The sequence below is a fragment of the Periophthalmus magnuspinnatus genome, chromosome 16, assembly GCF_009829125.3.
Source record: "Periophthalmus magnuspinnatus isolate fPerMag1 chromosome 16, fPerMag1.2.pri, whole genome shotgun sequence".
In the NCBI taxonomy this organism is placed as follows: domain Eukaryota; kingdom Metazoa; phylum Chordata; class Actinopteri; order Gobiiformes; family Gobiidae; genus Periophthalmus; species Periophthalmus magnuspinnatus.
In genome coordinates, this window is record NC_047141.1 from 26,780,085 (window position 1) to 26,801,694 (window position 21,610).

General features: G+C 38.0%; 1 protein-coding gene across 1 annotated transcript; it reads left to right on the forward strand.

The window, feature by feature from the left end:
• Positions 1–620: 620 nt before the first annotated feature.
• On the forward strand, positions 621–21,426 carry fam171a1 (family with sequence similarity 171 member A1). The gene is made up of 9 exons (XM_033980359.2): positions 621–1,041; positions 7,144–7,371; positions 8,199–8,291; positions 10,075–10,233; positions 12,808–12,984; positions 16,535–16,651; positions 17,349–17,463; positions 17,802–17,919; positions 18,492–21,426. The coding sequence occupies exons 1-9, from the start codon at positions 930–932 to the stop codon at positions 19,989–19,991; spliced, it is 2,619 nt and encodes an 872-aa protein (XP_033836250.1). The 5' UTR covers positions 621–929; the 3' UTR covers positions 19,992–21,426.
• Positions 21,427–21,610: the final 184 nt, after the last annotated feature.

A 21,610-nucleotide genomic window follows, 5' to 3' on the forward strand; every position in this document is an offset into this window, starting at 1 on the left:
TAATATGTATCTTAAATGTCATTTGTGAACAAGTTTAAAATGAATTGTTGTATGACAGGTTGTCGTCATTTCCACTAAACATACAGTCCAACAGGTTTAGCAGCTCAGAGATTGTGTAAGCCCTATTGTACAAGAATGAGAGAGACATATTGCAGCAGTATTACATGTAGATATTACATGTGCTTATCTGGACGGCGTAGTTACAGGTGCTGCTGTGTCCTGAGTCAGAATTAATGAACATCCCAGTAAAAATGCACTCTGACATGTGATTTACAAATGAAGCACTGGATATGATATGGATATAAACATAATTAGCCTATTATAAGATTTTATAAATAAAGTTTGATTAATTGAATAGTCGACTAGTCACAATTATTCTTATTAATCATCTCAACTCTACTTGTGAACCATATTTATTAAAACAAGGCAGTATAATAACTTACTTTGAACTTTACTTTATAATGTTGCCAAATATAAAAAAAGACCGTTTTTTTCTATACGATCGAGATAAGCCTTAATACAGAGAAAGAACAACAAATGAAAAACAAAAAATGTAGGAAGAAAATAAATCAGAAACCACCTGTATTTTTCATATTTACCAGTGGACGGCAGATGGCGCCAGAGCTCCGCAAATGTAGCGGCTCCGGTGCGCGTGGTCGGGCCGCCTGTGGGAGCTCTTCGGGGGCATGTGGTTCTTCCTCCTGACCCTGGCCCGTCAATGAAAAAAACGGAGCGAGCGGCGCAGGCAGGGCTCGGGATGCACAACCGGACAGTCCGCTTTAGGGGCAAAATACAGCACCTTTATCGATGAACATGGACTAAAAAACGGAGTGTGTGGGTTTTCCGCAGTGTACGCCGATGTGGCCGCTCACCGAGTTGAAAACATTTGGCCTGTACTTTGACTTTTATTCGCTTTTCACACATCTGTAATGATGCGGGCTGCGCACTGGAGGAGAGCCGTTGCTGCTATTGTGCTCTCTCTTTTCGGATACTTTTACTCCACTGTCGCCAAAACTGTGCAAGAGGACACCACCAGCGAAGGTATATAGTCCTATAAACTTTTTTCCCTTTTGATTTGTGCCGTTGCTTTGTTGGCTAGTTTCGTTGCTAGCCACTTCAGATGCTGATGCCTTCTGCTGAGTGTAGCTAACGTTAGCAACTTAGCTTATGGCCTTTTAACTGTATGCAAAGTCTATTTATGTATTCATTTCTAACTAATTTTGTTGTGATAAAATGCTAAACGGGGTTATTTTTTTTTAGCAGTTGCTGTGATTTTTGCTGTTTTATTTGTTACCCAAAAAAGTGAACACAGTGCTGTACATACTGTCTAATTCTAGCATGGATTTAGCCAAAGTTTCTATTCAGGTTTTCCTTTTGTCTTTTTGTTTTTTATTTTTATTTAATTTGTCATTTATAGTTGTATAAGATATGCTGGCTTTTGGAAGGCTATCCTTGCATCAAAGCTGGTCAACATTACATTTCTGCATTAGTCCAAGCAGTAAAGTCTCTGTTTACACTAATGAGCTAGGTGATTTACTTTAATTCATGCCATACTAGTGCTTTCAAGTCTTCCATGCACTCTTTTTGCTCCCTGTTTTGTTGTTCATTTTTTAACTTTTATACTGGTTCTGTTTTCCTCAGGTTGACCTTACCTTAATTGTCCCATGGGTTGTGCTCGGGTCAATACAGAGCATTTCTCCACTTGCTCCTGCAGACAACATGCACAGTGTGGAGCCAGACTGAGTAGACATAGATATAGATCTGTGTAACATTACTGCAGCCCATAATAGGGATGGCATTCAGGTATTGCAACCAAACCTTAACAGAACTGAATAAGAAAAAGAAAAACCTTCAGAAAATTGACAGATTGGCTATCAAAATCGTGTTGTCAAAATGTAAAATGTGCTATGGAAATAGACAACTGTGAAGCTCACGTGAGAAGTTTTGTTTTACGTGAGTAGGATCTGAAGAAAGAGCAAAAGAATCCAATCTAATTCTTGTTTATTTGTCTAGCGCATTTAAACACCAACAAAACAGAACATTAAAAGCTGTGCTTTAACTAACAACTGGTATTCATTAATGAGATGTGGCAATGGATGAATTGGCAGTAATTGTGCTGTGCAGAGTTGCTGTCATTTAAGTCTTCTAAATCCTATTTTCCTATTTCAAATATTTTTGTCATTTTATGTCTCACTTCGATGTTCCATTCATGTTTTAACTAATGAGAATAATGTCATGTACAGCGCTGTTAAAGGCCAAACCAGTATGCAGAGTAATCAGTTGGTGGTGAATGATTCAGGAAAACAGACCGTAAATTAAAATCACATGGCTCAGTACAATGTCTCAACTTGTGTTTTCAGCATCGATGTCTCCTGGTCATTAAACTCAGATTAAATAAAGCTAGATTACTCCACCCTATCACCTCTGCTATGTCATTTAGTCCTATATGAATATGAATTGGACCGGCTGTTGTAAGCATCGTAAGCATGCCTTTTTGTGGGATGAGCTAGCTGACAGACTGTGCCTCCCCCTCCTCCATTTGGAAGAACACCAAGACCCTAACACACACCCAGTGCAGGCCAGCCATGCCTTACATTTCCAGTTGATCCCTCTTCAGTCTTATGAAGCAGAAACACGATTTATGAATAAGATGAGGAAAATCTTTATTTGACCCACAATGGGGAGATTTTAATGCTAAAGGCAAACAAATGGGGAAAATGGTTAACAGGTAAATTGGGAAAATACACTGTCTAAATTCCCTCATGTATCAAACTTTAGAATTAAATCAGAAAAAGTTTCATTTCCATTGTTAATGAACAAAATTCACAAACTAGGAACTTGCGTTGGTGGTATAGTGCAACATAAAAGAAGGAATATGATTAAAAATATATAAACAATAATTCAATAAAGGCATGCTTAAAATGAAATAAACTATTTTAAAATTATAGTTATTGCCAGTAAGTTCTATTGGATTCTGTTTTGTTTCATTTAAAACAAATGAAAAGGCTTTCATTATAATTTTCCTGAACACACAAAAAAGGCAGACTTTAAAGCGGTACCATTAAAGACATTTTTTTTTTAAATTTCTTCCTCTAAAGTCTGACAAAGGACCTTTCCATTAAAATACTCCAGCTGATCATTGATGATTGACAAGTAGAAATGGCTCAATCTAGATCTTGATTACAATTTGATCTCGCCAAGTGTTAGCCTAAGTAAAATTTTACATTATGTGATATGACTATAACAAATTCTCTTCTTTGTTTGATAGGGTCTCATTTACACAGACGCCCCGCTGCTTTAGCTGCTGTTGCTCGGATAATTGGTTTGAGGGCATACTATTGTCTGGGACACACTTTCCCTGACGTCTAAATCATCCATATGGTTCTCAAACACTGAATATTTACAAATGAGAGCCAGTTACAGAGACTCCCTGGCTGTCTTCCTGCCTGAGTCTTTGCTTGTTTAACAATGATGTCACCCGAAGATGAGATTTATTGACAGAAGACTTGGGGAGGGGTCTTATACATTTATGTGTGTCTGTGTGTGTGTGAGCCCTCTCGGGGGACTATGTTTTTAAGTGAGCACAGCTGGGACCCCTATACAGATCAGTGGGAGTGGGACAGGAAGTGAGGTCACCATCTCTTCCATGTGCATCTTAAGGCTAAGGGGACTTTCTATCAAGGGCAAGTCCCACCCTTTGTTGTGCAGCACAGAACAAATGTCCTAACAGAGGAATGTGAAGAGAGAGGTCCTCACACAGGGCTATGCATGATAATCTTTTGAGTGGTTTAAAATGGCCAGCAGTTTTACTACTGTTGTCACGATACTAAAATTTCAAACTTGATTTTTATACTAAGGGATAGACTCCATACGCCAATACCAGTTCCAAACCCAATACTATGATGATATGAAACGGTATTTCTTTAAACAATAGAATGTGATTTTCAACATGAAATAATAGTAAATATCTATGCAATCGCTCAGTCATCCATGCAGGTTCCATAGAGGTCAATGTGCGTATACTAGGAACGGTTAATTTCTGTCCTGTGAATATGACTTTTTTTAGTGTTGATAATGCTAAAATGAGTATGTAGTTTCAACACTAAGTTTAATACCGATTCGTTTCTGATTTTTGATACTTTTGACAACTCTCGTTCTACCAGATATGAGGTTTTGTTGTGGCCGATACCAATTGTTTAAAATCCAAAGAAATCAATGGCCAATAAGCTCTGCTGATATTTTCTGGGTGGATATGTAGATTATTGTCCCCAAATTAAGTAATTTAAATTTACTAGGAACTCCCCCACAGTCTTTTTAAAAACAAACCATGAGAGGGCAGTTTAATCACATTTTGTGCAGTTATCTAGTGTATTTGCACCAAAGTGTTCAAATAAAGCTGTGTGTATTCTGTAGGCAGCAAAAACTAAATATCGGCCTGTGCTGGAGATTGAAGGCCGATAGCCAATAAGCTAAAAAGAGCAAATGATCGGTTGGTCTAAATCTAACCAAAATCTTCTGTAAAAACAACACGTTCTGATTCTAGCTGGGTGATATGGCAAAAAATCTATGTCACATTTTTCTTGAAGCCAGATCATGATTCATGTAAACTTGGTATCTTTATATTCCCTGGAGGAGGAGGTAAATAAATCATCTGCTACATATGAAAGTTCACACACTTCATTGCTGTTAGTTAAATCAGTTATTTACTCAGAGCATTGCCCAGTGACCAATAGGAGGAATGGATGGGGAAAAGTACCCTGCTTTGAGTATAGAGCTGCATTCAAAAGAATAGTGAAGAGTAGTGATTAGATTTGCGATTTATGTTTTAATCATAGGGTTTGGTCAAAGTTCGCATTTAAAATACATCCAGAAGAATTGGCAAAAATACTGAAATATGAACTGATAAGCTAATACAAGAATTTCAGTTCATGTTTGTATGAATCTAAGCTACAAGGTTTTTATGCAGAATTAAACAAAATATTTTGTTGTTTATGGAGGAAATTATGTGTACTTGAAAAAAGCCTTTGCTAATTGCGTCCATTCAAATACCGAGTTTGGTTCGATTGCGATTATTTGATGCTTCCTTTTTTGACTTTCTCCCTGTGTGTTTACTTTCTGGCTGCAGGACTGCTTTTGGCTGTCATGGGGGAGGGGACTTTGTCTAGCCAGAGTTATGGATGTACAGCCGGTTAGCCATTCAGTGTGTGACGAAGGGTGAGGGTACAGAAGAGGTACTGCTGTAAGGGGACAGGCTACAAGCAGGTCGGGGGAGGGAGGGAAAGAGATCGAAAGAGAGGGAGGAGGGACGGGGGAGTAGGGCAAAGAGAAAGGGATTGAAAGAGAGTGAGGAGGGGGGGAGTGAGAGGGTGAGAGAGTGCGAGAGAGGGAGGAAGGAGGGACGAAAAGAGGGGAGGGGGAGAGAGAGGGAGGGAGAGAAAGTGAGAGAGGGAGGAGGGGAGGAGAGAAAGAGAGGGCTATGAGCAGGTCAGAGGGAGGGAGGAGGGGGAGAGACAAAGAGGGAGGGGGAAACGGTTCTGCTTTAATTGAAAGGTCAACATGGGTCATCCAAATCCACCCAGAGATCAAACATGTGTCCACATGACAGCAGGGCCTGTGTGGAGACCAAATACATCTAAAGACTGTTTGCGGATTTTTCATTATGTCAATACGGAAATTAACTCTTGCCCTGTGTTTCTTTTTTTGTTTCGTTTGACAAAAGTTGATTATTTTTCCCTCCCACCAATTACAAGTTTATATTCTTTCTATAATAGGGCCACATGATTCATCATATCAAAATGATAAACTTATGTAATAAAAAAGTTTTAGGTAATAATGCTTTTTCATTTATGAAGACCTTTTGGGCTAACACTGTAAGCAGTACAGATTGACCAATATGGATTTATTGCTATTTATTTTTTTAATCCAGAGCAGCCAATGGCCAATATGGTCAATATCTAGGGACAATTTTAATAATTACTGAAATTTTATTATTTGAAATGTATATAAACGTAGTTTGTGTCTATTACTACTTTTCACAGCACAGCATTTTTACTAAGCAATACTATGTTTGACATCCTCTGCCCTGTTACACTATAAGACCAATAACAAAGCATTGTAGATACATGTTGTGTTCAGGTGAATGTTTGCACTACAGTCAGGTGGTCAACCCAAACAAAATATTGATCAGTTGGCCAAAAGTCAAAAAACAATATTGACCTGATATTTAGTTTCACCTCAACATATACCATACATGTTTTTAAATGCATATGATTACTGTAAAAAAAAAAAAAAAAACACTTCCTGTATTACCACATGACATCACAATGTGGAAGAGAGTGTTTTCCATTCGAGATATCTCCTAAATATGTAAGATTTGTGTGTTTAACATGTGTGAATGAAATAAACACAACTCCAGGTATTTTTGTGATGAGGGAACAACATTATAACATATATCAGAAAATAGTATAATATGGCCTCTTGAAATAAATAAAATATTCTTCCCTTTAAATGTTAATGCCCCCGGACATGTTTAAAATGTGCACCAACTGAGCAAATTTTCAAAATCTTTTAGACTTATTCAATAACACACATTTAAATTGCTGATCAACTAAAAACCTCTTTAAGTCCAGTCTGTACACAACAAGGTGTCAGTACATAAGGTTATGTTCCTTTCCGTTCCAAGCCTTCTTTGAGAGAGGAAAATAGTCTATTGTTCTAAAGGGAAGTGTTGTTGGCACCAGGTCAGGAAGTGGTCAGAGGGTGTCCCATTTTGATTGGCCGTGATGTGGAATGCCGTCTCCGTGGATTGAAAGCAAAGGGCACTGGCAACAAAACCCAGAGCGACCAAAAGCTCTAGCTGTATTTCAAAGTGAAGTAGTGGTTTTTGAGAAAGGTAGGGCTGAACGATTTTTTAATAGGTTTCTGTTCTAAGTCCATATTTGAATCCTGTCCAGGAGCACTAACATTTGAGAAAAGACTGAAATCTGAAGTGCTAAACTATTACAAGAATCACATGTATTTAAGAACATGCTTGTAGAGGTCTAAACCACAGGGATAGTAGCTTTTAGCCACAATAAGATACAATACTTTTAATTTAGTTTGTTTTATTTTTTTTACATTTATCTTCTTTTTTTTTTTTTGCAGAAGTGACGCTGAAGGTCCACCTGAGTGATGCCCACACACACCAGCCTCTGGGCGGAGTCACTGTGCAGCTTTTCGCCAACCACAGCCTGGTCGCCACGGAAACCTCCTCCTCTGACGGTAACGCCCACCTGCGCTTCCCATACCGTCTTGGGACTACACTGGTCGTCACCGCAACCAATCAGGGATATGTGCCCAACTCTGTGCCGTGGACTCCCGCGAGACTGCCTGGTAAGAACATTGTATGTAAACAAGCATGGTATGAAATTATTGCTTTAACGGGAGGGATTTGTGTTCAAGTTTGACTTTTATCAACTTTTATCAAAATACCTAAAAATGGCACTATTGTAGAAAATGCCATTGTAGAAAATAACACTCACTTTTAATTATTTATACTGACAAAGAAGATGCTGAACTGAAGTTTTTGTTTCATCGGGATAGACCCAGTAATTGTAGATTTGTTTGACTTGGTTTATGGTTATTATCTCTGTAATCTGACATTTAAACCGCAAATTCCACCATAGAATTCACCTGTCCTTCAGCTTAATTTTATAGGGATTCAAGAATGCTGTGATGTCACTTGAACCCAACCTATTAGTGGGTTTCAGACGACATCACCTCATCCTATAGGCCAATAATATTTAATACAGATGGGGGGGCAGCTAAAGTTAATATTCTTAAAACGCAGATTTTAGTTGTAATACAGTGAGTTCTTGGGTCTAATCAGTAATAGAAATGATCAGGTTTAACATTTGTGCATTTGCCTTTTAGATATTTATTCAAGTGTAATTAATAGGAAAAACTGGCTCTTGTCCCCCATCTGTGAGCATGACATCATCACATTTTCGAATCCAAAAACCACCAATTGGATTAAGATGCTCACAGGCCCTCAACAATAGAAGAGTGGAAGGAAGGAGCGTGGAAGAATGGCAGTGTGCTGCCTCAGACTTTAAGCTCTGTCCATTAGAATGTATTAAGGTTGTTTAATGCCTCTTATGTTTGATAGGCCTGTCATTAGGCCTCTGTCAGTGAACCATGTACTCTTGTTTGTGTTCCAGTATTTTCCTCCATCAGCCTGGACCTGTTACCAGAAAGAGCTGCTTCTCTGATGGTCTATGACGATGTGATAGAGATTGTCTCAGACTTTCACGGTAAAAGCATCTTTCATGTTAAAGGTTCATGAAAATAAGATGTCATTATTCAAATCAATTAAAGTTATTTGTTTCTTACTTAGATGCTAATTTGAGCAGGTATCAATACTAAAATAGTTACATTCACAGAACAGAAATGAACCTGTCCTAAATAGCTTTACAATGATCTTGTGCTGTGTCAGAACAAGTATAAAACCCCATAGACCAGTATATACCCAAGAGACCACTATGGAACCTACCTGGATAACTGAGAAATTGCATAAATATAATGCCACATGTTAATTTAAAAGGAAGTTCTATTATTTAACATTCAAACTGACATTCGATTGTCTAAAGAAAAAGTGATTTAGTTATAATCCTGCAAATAACAAAACTCCATGTTCGTGAGGTTATTACTCTAATGTGCTTCTTCTAATGATTTAATAGATTTAGTCCCTTTGTCCACTGGGCTTATTGTGTGTTAGTGCCTGGCGGGCATTAATTTAACAAGTCAGCTGTGTGGTCTACATTAACTGTGTACTCAGACGGACATAAACCTGAATGAGGTGAATACACAATGCTCTCAGCGTGTGTCTGTGGTGTGTGCGTGGTGCCCGAGGGGGTGATAAAACGCCGCGTGTGTCATAAGGAGAGAGAATAAAGAGGTTGAAGCATGTGCCTGGACAGTATTGTGGGTGGAGTTGTGGACAGCAGGGGGATGGGTAATGTCCAACAGAAGAAGCAACACCTCAGATTAGGGGAAGTCCATATGGGTTATTTCTCTTGGCCTTAAAAAAATCCACATCCAAATTATTTAAACTGGCTAAAGCCCAATCAAACATAAAGGTGCCTGCGGTAGATCTGAGGAGAGGAGAAGTGCTGTGAACAAATGAACACTGCTTCACTGTTTCACTGCTCAGGAATGTGAACTTGGCTTAGTGAAAGTGCAGTGACATCACCTTTTAGCTCCATGTATTTCCTCCATACAGCATTATTGAACTTTTCTGAATGAAAGGGTTCGATATTGTTTTTTTTTTTAAATCTTTATTACACAAAATTGACTCTTGTGAGCTTTAGACGGTGTTATAATGCTGTTACCTCATCAAAAACATCCCTGAAGCTGTTTTGTTTCATTCACACATTCTTGAGTAATCCTTTATTATTTAATTTATCTACATCTCCAAAGCTCAAAATACTCCGTTTCACTTTGAGATGTCATCAGTTGGTAGTTTTGAAATTAGCAGCTACCTTTTACCTTTTGTTCAGTAGAGATGGACTGAATTATCCAAAAGATTCTAGTAAAGGTGTAGGGAGTTTAACACAGCAAAGCACTTCCTGTATTACCACATGACATCACAAGTTTGAGAGAAGAACTCAGCCTAAATGTGCTGGAATTGTGTGTTAAACAAGTGAATGTAACAAAACACAACTCTAAGTATGTTTTGATGAGGAAAAAACATAACACAGATCTGAAAATGGAGTAATATGGGCTCTTTAAGAAAGCTCATGGTGGCAGGAGACTAAGAATAATTTTACCCTATTCATTCATTTAGTGAGTGAAATCCACTTTATGTATATACCAAGTTCCATAAACAAATAGTGCCAAAGTGCTGCACAGAGACACAGCAATAAAACTAGTCCTACTCCTAAAAAACACTACAATAAAAAACAATAAACTCAATTAAGAGAACCTTTGTAAAACATCATCTAGCTCACCCACAAGAGGACTGATGACAAAGATATATTGTGTTTCTTCTAATAAAGACCCAGTGTATTTAGAATAATCTTGTCTTTTATGCTTCAGGTTTTAAGGGCCAGCCGAGTGTCCACTTCCTGCGGAGAGCCCTGAGTCTTCCTCCAAACTCGTCCTATTCAAACCTGACTGCTCTCCTCACTGTGGCCAGCTCTCCCTCTCATCTACAACACTTCCCTTTTCTGCAGGGCCTCAGAGGCAACGGCACAGGTCAGACTCAAAGTGCATAAGACAAGTTTTCATGTTTTCCTTGTTACTTGGTTTGGTGGGATAGTACCTGTAATCAATATCATAGTTTTACACCAGATAAGTGGTAGTATGTGGGGAAAAGTTGAAAAGAAAAGTACAAAATACAGGAAATAGACACAAAATTCCATCCAAAATGCAGGGGCAATATACACACAAGGAAGGCATTTTTTCTGTCAGTTTAATAATTAATAATTATTTTTATTAGTCTAATAAAAACTATTGTGCAGTTTAGAGGAGATATGGCCCTTGTTTACAATATGACGGCTCGGTAACAGTTATGGAATTACCTCTACTTATGTCATATCTGCTGTCCATAGTAGTCTAGCCCTTCATATGAACTTAAACATGGACAGTTTAAATATGTGTAAAGAGGTTAATTGGGTGTTTTCAGATTCTAGGATGTGACGATGTCATTCTCCCACATGGGGGGGCAAGAGAGAGAGATCTTCCTTTCAATAGCCTAATATATTTTGTCATAAAATATCTAAAAGGTAAATTCAGAAAAACTTAAATCTGATCATTTCTATTAATGACCAGACCCAAGAACTCACTGCATTGCAACAAAAGTCTGCATTTAAACATTTTAACAACATTTATGTTAGCTGCCCCTGTGTTAAACATTATTGGACTTAGACTATACAACGCTGTGATGTTATCTGAAACCCAGCAATAAAGCTATCTCTTTGCTCGAGAGGGGCATGAGCAAAAACGGAAATGTTGACAGCATTTGTATTAAAAAAGCTTCAAATAATCTCTCCTGAATGGCAAATTAGGATTGTCAAAAGTATTGAAAATCAGATGCTAATCAATACTAAAACTAATATCAAAACTAGATACTCATTTGAGCAGGTACTGATACTAAAAAAGTCATATTGACAAAAGTCAAGACAGAAATGAACCTTTCCTGAATAGCTTTAGAATTATCTTGAGCTCAGAACTACACTACATAGACTAGTATACACCCATGGACCCGTATGGAACCTATACCTGGACGACTGACGGATTACACAGATATAAGGCCACATGATAATATAAAAGAATGTACTATGATTTAATGATGCAAATGACATTCTTTTGTGGAAAAAATACATTTTTTTTTAATCATCATCATGATATCGGAATTAGTATTGAGTCTATTCCATAGTATTGAAATAGTTTGCATTGGTTTGTATTAGTATTGTGACAAGACTAGCAGATTGTCACACATTCGTATCATGATTTAGTATAATTTTGGTATATTGTTTTTATATTGTTGCCGTGTTTTCCCATTAATACAGGAGATTGTAGTGCCTTCCTCCCCACTGGTCAAAAATTATCGCTTAAAAATTAAATGTAGACAGCAAGTAACATTACATACTATATTATAATGAGATTAAATTATTCAAATAAAAAATATTTGTGCCACCATAATCTTAACCAAATCTATGGGAAACCGTGTTGTTCTATTGCCTACCCCTGAGCTCAGACCTCAGAATCATGCTTGTCTCTTGTTCTACATCCTGGGCTTCATCTTAAACTCTTTTGAAAAGCCTTCCTCTTCTCAGTGTGCATCCTCTTCCTCCCGGCTGAATGAGCAGAGCCGTGCTGTGTGACACTTTCTCTTTAGTTTGTAATGTTCCCTCCACACTACTTCCTCCTTCCTGGTCTTTCCCTTATTTTCTTTCCTGTGTCCTGCCCTCTCACTCTCCTTTATTTTTACCACCGTTTCATCTTTCGCTCTCCTGCTGTTTCCTCTGGAGTTTCTCGTTCCGTTCACAGACTCAAGCTTTTCTTGTTACTGCTTTGGCACTCTAGAATGTTATGTTTTCTAGAATGTGACTTGCGTGTTCTATGTTATGAGCTTCAGAGAATGGTATGTGCTTTGTTATGTTCTGTTGTAGAATATAATGTCCCATGCTCTAGTGAATGTTTAGTGCTCTAGAGTGGTATGTGTTCTAGAGAATTTTATTTGGTCTAGAGATTGTTATGCTCTGTTCTAGAATATGATGTGCAGTGTTGTAGTGAATGTTTAGTGTTCTAGAGAATGGTATGTGTTCTAGAGAGAGGTATGTGTTCTACTATCCAACGTATTCTATGTTCTAGAATGCGATAAATAGTATATGTTCTGTAGAATTTTATGTGATTTAGAGATTGTTCTGCTCTGTTCTAGAATATGTTGTGCTGTGTTCTAGTGAATGTTTGGTGTTCTAGAATGGTACGCGTTCTAGTATGATATAAGTTCTAGAGAATGGTATGCATTCTAGGTTCCTAGATGTATTCTAGGAAATGTTATGTGGTCTTGAAAATAATTTTGTTCTGGAGAATGTTGTGTTCTAAAAAATTTGAGGTACAAATGTTGAATTTTTTGAATCTTCATCCCTTGATTGTCTAATGTCTGATAACAGCTTTATAACGCCGCAACTTTTTTTGTGCAGGCAGATATCATTTTAAATAGTGTGCTCATTTTTATTCTATGGGGCCATATATTGACCTTGATCAAAGCATCATCTTTACCATCATCCAATCTAATACCTCTTTAACTTGTTGCTCTTTTAGGGTCTGAGAGGAGGTTCGACTTGACTCCGATTGCTGCGGTCTCTGTTCATTTATTAGCCAGTGACGGTGTGGAGCTGCAGGTGAATGAGCCAATCACAGTCTCCATCCCGCTCCCTGCAGACAGTGGCCTTAAGGAAAACGACCACGTCCCAGCCTGGAGATTTGACCCACGATTAGGTAACGATTAAGTACTCTGTATTTGCCTTATATTGTTTTATTTCACTAGGACACAATGAATGCTAGTTATAATCTTATATCATTTTATAATCTAGTTACTCGAGTAGTTCTGTCTAATTTTCCCCATTAGCTAAACCCTACATTATTTGTTTCAGTGCATTTTTCCTTATTTAATCTGGTTCTGCCAATCCATGGGTGCAGGATGATGAACAATTTGGACTGTTGTCATAGTGATTTAATAGTTCTAAAACAAAATGCATTTTTTAAGTGGGATAAATCCTCAAAAAAGAAGCTAAAACTCGTGAATAGTTTGCTTTCACAACATTATATCCAAACTGAAAATCTGCAAATGTCGAACTTTGGAAATTTATTGGAAATTGGCTCCACAGGCTTGTCACATTAATCTTGTCAGTTGAAAGGAATTAAAGCTACAACAATCGCTCCTTTGTGATATGTTGAGTGAATAATGTTGACAGATCAAACTTTGTGCGTGTTATTTTGTAAATAGGCCAGGAATTATAGAGATATTAACCATAAACTACGTCAAAACATCTGCATTTTGGCAATAAAATTTTACCACAGAACTCTGACTTGCCCCCAACCAAATTATCAGACTGCGTAAGTAAATCCTTACCAGTCAAAAACTACTCAACTCAAGATAAATATTATTAAGTAAAAATTCCTTCTCACTGTATGGGATTATGCACATTGCAACCAGATTATGTAATAGAATGCTGTTAATAATGAAAATAAAATTGTGATAGACCATTTATATATTAAAAAAAGATAATGGTCAGAAATTCTCATCAGATTTGAAGGGACTACAATACCTCATTGTTTTCACTGAATTTACATTTTTTCTCTTAAAGACTTGAATGTGAAAAACAGAGCTAGTTCGTTTTAAACGGTTTGCATTGGTCCTGAGTTATTATATTTCCTCACTTACCTTATGCATTCCGAGCTTCCTAATTATTCACTGTGGAGTTTATAAGAGCTTTTCACAACTTTCAAAAACCAGAGTAAAGTTTTGCGATGATGGTAAAGCTAACAACAACTAGCATGCTAGCCACACACTTCCTGATTATTAGACAGAAAAATATAATTAGATAGCAGTAGACAGTACACAGCTGACATATATTGTATAAGCAGATCTTGAGGTCAAAATATCTGTACTGGGGAGGACAAATTTAGCTCAAATACACTGAAAAAATATTTAATAAAATATAGAACAGGAAAGTGCAAAACATGAGCCAAGCAGATCTTATGAAAAGAGCATTGATAAAGGTGCCACTACAGACGCCATTTCTCAACACGTCTCCGGGCTAAATCTTATGTTTCTTAGCAACCAGTCCAAATAAGTAATGCTTATTACACAAAACAGTCTCATAATAATCAGATTTAGTTTCTACACTGACCATGTGTGAAATGTGAAAAAATAGATTTGTTAGTAGGATTATTTCTGTCACATTGAAGTTGTCCACGAAGACAGTTGTTATTGCTTTGCCTGTAATGTTCCACAACATGACATTTAAAATATGTTGTGGAACAACATAAAATTAAAATATGTAGTGGAACAACAACAAAGTGCATTTATTCAATTGTGTTTTAACATGCATTCTTACTGTGAGCTGGGTCGAACTTTCCACGGATATGACCTGTAACTTTGCTTGGTAGCATCTCCTGCTTGTCTCCTTGGAGATGGATAAGTTTAGTGTCATACTGTGGAACATTCCAGGCAATGAAATAACATCTCCATGGAGACAAGCAAGTGGTAGACTATTCAACAGAAAAGTTACACAATGCACCTTTAAGGCAGCTCATGGGAGCCATATAAATAGTTTGTGTAACAGTGAAACTCTGGGGGCAAAACAGTTGATATTGTGTAATGGGAAGGAGATCATTTTCAAGTGTGCACTGGTGTTATTCAGTGTAGAATCAGGTCAGATACTTCAGGCGCTCTGAATACTGTCTGTACAGGACTGAATAAAAGGCTGGCCTCAGCTGTGTTGACTTTTTATGGGCGAGAGGCAGAAGTAACTCACAGGACACTCACAATGTACATGTTTGAACTATGTCTGCACGACAGCATTGTACCAGAGCCGTGGGAACAAAAACAAAATCATTTATTAAGAGAGGGGACTCCTCCACGAGAGCCATGTGACCTGGTTCAGGTTAATTATCTTTGTTTGTTAATACCAATTTTTTATTTTTGGCAACTATTGTCACACAGGACAGTCACCGTAGATATCAAATTCACATGGATATTGGGGCCATATTGGCTCTATCAAATGTTTTTTCAATGGCTTTTCACAGACTTTAACTGGAAAAGATGTAGTACGGCGGCAGGTGGCAAAAAACTATTAGAATTGTATTACTCATCATGAGATTTGACATCACACCATGTTTTATAGAAATCAGGTGTTCATTATTAACCCAAATTTAAGACACTACCGGCCCAATAGTGGCTACAGTACACTAGGGACTACTACTTGGGCTTTACCAAGTTTGGGGAGTGAATAAGTAATGCATTTGGCCCTTTAACCCTTGTAAGGTGCTGCTATATAAGTCCAAGTGAATTATCATATTGCACATGCAATATGTTGCTCCAGTTGCTTTTGTATTTCAAGAAATGACAAGGGTGGAGCATAATACTTCCTCTAGGGTTTAACTCATTTAAAATATTTGTTTCATATAATTGTGATTTTAATTGTGATTGCTTAATCTCAATGAGATTTTCCTGGTTCAATAAATGTTAAATAAAGATGTACAAAAGGTCCCCACTGAACCCTGCCCTTTCTGCTCTGGGATGTCCCTGGTTGGATTTGGGAGGTGCTGACTCACTCTAGTCTCTGGCCTTGGAGCCTTGTGTTTTCACTTATCTCACTCCTCCTCTATGTCCGCTCAGGTTTCCTTTTCCCCAGTGTTTTTTCCTTTCTTTCCTCTTCAAATCTTTTTTTTTCCCATTTCCTTGTGTAAAAAGATTGATACAGATTTCCGACTTGTGATGTCAATAGTTTACAAACATTAACCTCTGAGCTATCACCGATTTAAATGAACCAGACATGTAGGATGAAGTAGTTGTTTCCTCTGTTTGGTGATTAGCTGTTGGCACTTTATAATCTGAAGTTTTTGTTTTTGTAACTTTATATGACACTAGCTAGGCTGCTAACACAGTAAATTTGACTAAGCTTGCTGCCCCCCTGTGTTTAAATGATGAACTGCCAGAACACTGATTTGCACAGATTGATTTCTTACAAAAGGTTTAGATTTTCTATTGGTGGTATTTTCATTTTTGTCAAATGACAACTTATGATGCACTGTAGTCACTGGCATTATAAACATATTCACAATCAGAGTTTTTTATAATAATAATAATAATAATAATAATAATAATAATATTGGGTAAATGATTGTTGGTTGCCATTTAACAAAAAATAAAAGATTTCTTCGGAGCAATTTACTTTGGAAGATTAGTTCATACTGTTTGCCTGTACTGCTCCCTATTTACTGATCATGTTTTAAAGTGAGTTGAATGCTGTTTGTGTTACAGGGGTCTGGATAAAGAGCAGTTGGGGTCACGTGCAAAAGGAAGGAGACCAGCTCATTTTGACCTATATCGCCCCTCAGCTTGGTTACTGGCTCGCTGCAATGTCCCCACTACACACAGGTGAGGGCGCCACTGCACTGTATAAAGAGTTTTGCTGAGCAGATGTCTTAATTAGGGTGGAATATTAATCGCCATCAAACCTAAATTGCAATTTGAATGGTCACCATCAGCAATTTGCTACCACATGTCATCATTTAACTAACACTGTAGTATATGCATCCACAGTTCATTTTTCTGTAGTTCACTATGGACATTTTAATCACATACTTGAGCTCTAACATTTGAACTGAATAGTGATTTTATTGACAATTTAGATTTTTAAATCAAAATTGTAAACACTTGTCAAAAGAATAGCACTTCGATTATTAACCCCAGTCACTCTGCCTCACTCATAATGGTTTATACAAATGTAACAATGAACAATAATGATAACAATAGTAAATAATAATTCATCTTATTGTACTTTATTAGGGTTTTTGAACACTCAAAGTTGCTTAAACAACCAATATACTTGCATAAGCAAATCCAGAAACACACCTTTGGTTGTACTTGTAACTGCTTTTGTATGTGACACTTGGTTGCTGTGCCGAAGTTGATGAAAGATTCAATTCAGTTTCAGTTTTGCTCTTGGCAATGGGTTACAGTAGCAAGTGCAATAAGCCACCAGTTTGGCATGTTTCCTTCACCAAGACTCTACAATGTAAATATAAACATAAATAATAACTAGTCTCTTGTCAATTGTGAATCTTTTGAACAGGTCCAATGATTGCCAAAGACATTAGTATGTACCACACTGTGTTTCTCCTGGCCATTCTGGGGGGAATGGCTCTCATCCTTCTCTGCTTGTTCTGCCTCCTGTTGTACTACTGCAGGTATGTTAACAATAATCATTCATACATAATTGAAACACTTTATAATAACTACACCTTAATTAGCCATAATAAATCATGAACAAAGACGGAGCTAAATAAACCAGAATTGACTCATGTGGATGATGAAACTTCTTTGGTCGAAATATGCCCTGTAAATATAATTATGGGTAAAAAGAAGGCCACACGTTACACTAAATAAATTAACTTTTGCAAGGATTGACATGGGCGGGATTCCTTCCTCATTTTATAAATAAAAAGAAGAAAAAATACCTGCAACTCTAAATAATAATTATGTAATGATGGCTTACGAATATTTTCTTGGTTATTGTGATTTACAGGCGCCGATGCACAAAATCTCGAGGCTCTCACAGAAAGTTTGTCTTGGCTTCTGGTTTGGACAACAGCAAAAGAGACCAGGCCACCTCCATGTCCCACCTCAACCTAATCAACAATGAGGTAATTTACACTTTATGCTTTTATACAGACAAGTATGAAAGCAGGCCTTATCTCTCTTTAGTTTTTATAAAATTTGACTAATTGAAGAATGTAACTTTTCTGGTAGACGTCTGCCATCTGCTTGTCTCCATGGAAATGTTATTACTTTGTTTGGAATGTGGCACAGTATCACATTTAACTCTTTTAACTTACAGATGGCAATTACAGGTGTTTTTATGGCAAAAATATTGAAAATCATGCATTCTTACTGTGAGTGGGGTCACCTCTCTAGATCTGACCTGTATTTTGGTTTGATAAGTATTATTGCATACTTAGGAACATCCCAGGCAAAGAAAATAACATCTGCATGGAGACAGTAAGGTAGTGGATCGTCCTCCAGAAATGTTACATAATGCACCTTTAATTTAACTGAATTGACGGTAAGTATTTGTACTACTGCTTACTTCTTTTGAACTTTGTATGACATTTCATTTGTTTTTTAAATAAAGTTCTTTTGACTTTGCTTTACAGTTCAAATTATGCAAAATATGAATTGAATTGATTGTTTCTCTCAAAATCTCTTTTTTCTTTAGGTGCAATTGGAGCTCGTCTCCACTGCTACAGAGCCAGACATGACCACCCCGATACTAAAGCCTTCGTCTTTCGATCCCCACGACAGTCGCCCCCCACACGGCCTCCTACACCCAACCAAACACAGCCGCTCGTCTCTAGGTAACAGCCGGCATGGGTCGTCTCTCGGCAACCTCACCCCGCGCAGCAGAGACTATCGTCAGTCTGCGGAAACATTTCAACTTAAGACTGCACTTCCATGTGGGACAGACCGAAGCTACCGCCAATCATACACCTCCGTCTGCTCCTCCACAAATCCCGTTTCAGATAGACTATCCAATCAGGGCCAAGTGTCCATTAACCAGCTCTGTAGCGCTGGGAATGTTGATTGTATCTCCCCCTCCTCCCCTCCTCACTCTCCAAGCCGAGGGGAGCCAGCTGAGTGTCGACCCCAAGACTACCTCCTATCCCGATCAGTGGACAACTTGGAACGCCCCCTCACTCCTTCTCTCTCCAGACCAAGCCAAATCCTCTGCTGTGGCTCTGTGGACTTGCTAAGTGGAGGTGAGGGCTACTCCAGAGTGCGCCCCACGCTGGTGATCCCTGCACATTACATGCGTCTACCTGGGGAGCACCCACTATCAGGGCAAGCTCTTCTCCTTCAAACTGATGAGCAGAGCGACTTAGAAACCATCCAAGCTGAACTAAACGCGTCCCATTCCCAACAGCCCCTCGGACAATCTCCGACAGACTGCATTCCAGGGTCTACGAAAAAGACTGAAGCGGAGGGGCGGGGCTTGTCGGACTCGCTGTCCATCCCTACCGCCATTGGAGAAACAGGACTTGTCGAAATCAACAGTGAGGACACTTTGCTTGCAGAAAAAACTCTAATGGAGCTCAGAGGAGGCAAGCCACTACCACACCCGCGCGCATGGTTCGTTTCACTTGACGGACGCTCCAACGCTCACATTCGCCACTCATATATTGATCTACAGAGAGCGGGATGCCATAGCGGACCAGTAGGGGGCAGTACTAGTGGTGGAGGGAGGCATAGCAAGAGCAACGATGCCAGCTTGGACTCTGGCGTGGATCTAAATGAACCCAGAGTAGCGAAAAGAAGAGGGGAGGTAGACAAAGAGGAGAAAGAATCTATAAAAGAAAAAACTAAAGGCACTACACCTGCGTCTGTCTACACACAACTGGTTTATGTGGATGATATTGAAGTAGCAAGCAGTAGTGAGGATCCTACAACATGTGGTCCACAAAACAGCTCACTTGGGCCCACTGAATCCACTACAGTCCCTGGTCTTAATAAAGCAGAAGAGCAACAGCAACCACTCTCCTCTACATCGTCTCCTGCTTCATCCCCTCATCTTTTGCCCTCTCCTGAAGAAGTGACTTTAAGGACTGATACACTTCTTTCTCCCGATGAAGACACAGCACACGAGGATGGAGAGGAGGAGAAAAAGAGCCCGTGGCAAAGGAGGGAAGAGCGTCCACTCCTGGCGTTCAATCTGAAATAATGCAGGACAACCACTTTGTTTTAAATGGTGAATGATAAATGTAATTGACATCTTATGAACAATATGTTGGCAATTTATGCACAACAAAAACTATGCCTTTGTAGAATGATGTTTTGGAGAGTTTCAACTTTTATTCTTCACATTTTTAGCTTGAGCCATATTGGTCTCATTCAGTTAAAGGTGTCCTATGTCATTTTTCCAGTGGAGGGTTCGTCATTTGCTTGTCTCCGTGAAGATGTTATTGGTTTGAATGTTCCACAGTAGAGCATTAAACTTGGCTATCGCTACCACACAATAAGAATGCATGTTTTTTGAAGTATTTTTGAGGAATAAAAACACAATTGAATACATGCAAAATAGATAATTTCATGCCATACTGTGGAATATTTTAGGCTAGAGAATAACATCATGCTGGCGACCCCCCACCAGAAAAGTTACATAGTGCACCTTTTAATTTTATTTTTTAAGTTTTCTTTTAGACATTTTGCAGGTGACTGAAGCACTTGCATTGCAAATCTAGAGGCTGCATGAAACAAATGTTTACTTGAATTACCAGAGGAGACATTTCTCAAATCAAACCACTTTTCTTTCTACAGCCTTGTCAGATTCTGAAACTCTTTAATTATTACACCACTATAATTGTAATTATACCAAATACCACTGCAAGCTCACTAAATATGAAGGTCTTTGTAGAAGCTGAACCAGTGCTTTAATCGCCCCAACTATGCACCACTATTATATGGCTGCTTGAGGTGTTTGTTGTTGTTTTTTAATGTTAATTATTGTGTGTTTAATTGCTGATGCCAACATAAAGTATTTACACATATTATTTAGTAAAATTGTATGCTAAGGGCTTTTTCTTGTGCACTCTTCTTTTCTTGTTACACACACAAACATAAATTACCTTGAACTAAAAATGAGCTTGCTGTTTCGTGGTGCAGCTTGATCCCTCAAGTGCCTTTTTTAATCAACATCACTGCAGCAGGTTTGTGGATGTATTTCTTTATTTTCTTTTTAATCTTCCGTCTTTTATTCCTCTACCTCGTGCCGCTCTGATTGCGTCTAAGGCATGCAGTAAACCACTACAGCACTAGCAACAGATTCCTCTTAGTCATAGCAACAATTCACCCTTAACCCTTATTTTAAACTTTTATGTTAATCTTGTATGTGCAGAGATGTACATTTGAGATGCTGCAAGGTGGATTTTTTTATAATTTGTTTTTTATTGTATGAGAGTCACAGGCCACATTGATTGTAACCCCAGTTACTTATTTTCAGCTGTTTAATACTGTGCAGATTAAAGGTCTTTCTCTATCTTACACCAGTCTCCAAGTTTGAATATACACATGCTTTACATTAGTCTGAATGTGTAAATGAATCACTTGCATTATATTTGAAGCCTGTTATTCTAAATAAATAAATACAACAATGAAATGTAACGGCGTGTAGTAATTTGTTGGCATTTTATAGCACATTCTTAGACAATATTCTTGGGAATTTTTGCAGTTTATTGTAAGATTATTCCATTGAAAATATTATAATATAAGCTCTAAAACTTGAGCACTCCTTGGTAAATCTTGAACAATTGAATATTATATTGCATAGGATATATTTATTTA

Excerpts from the sequence above, each read along its gene's own strand:
- fam171a1 (XM_033980359.2), top strand. The coding sequence starts at position 930 with ATGATGCGGGCTGCGCACTGGAGGAGAGCCGTTGCTGCTATTGTGCTC. Across the intron at positions 7,372-8,198 it reads GACTCCCGCGAGACTGCCTG|TATTTTCCTCCATCAGCCTG; the intron begins GTAAGAACATTG and ends TTTGTGTTCCAG. Across the intron at positions 10,234-12,807 it reads CCTCAGAGGCAACGGCACAG|GGTCTGAGAGGAGGTTCGAC; the intron begins GTCAGACTCAAA and ends TTGCTCTTTTAG.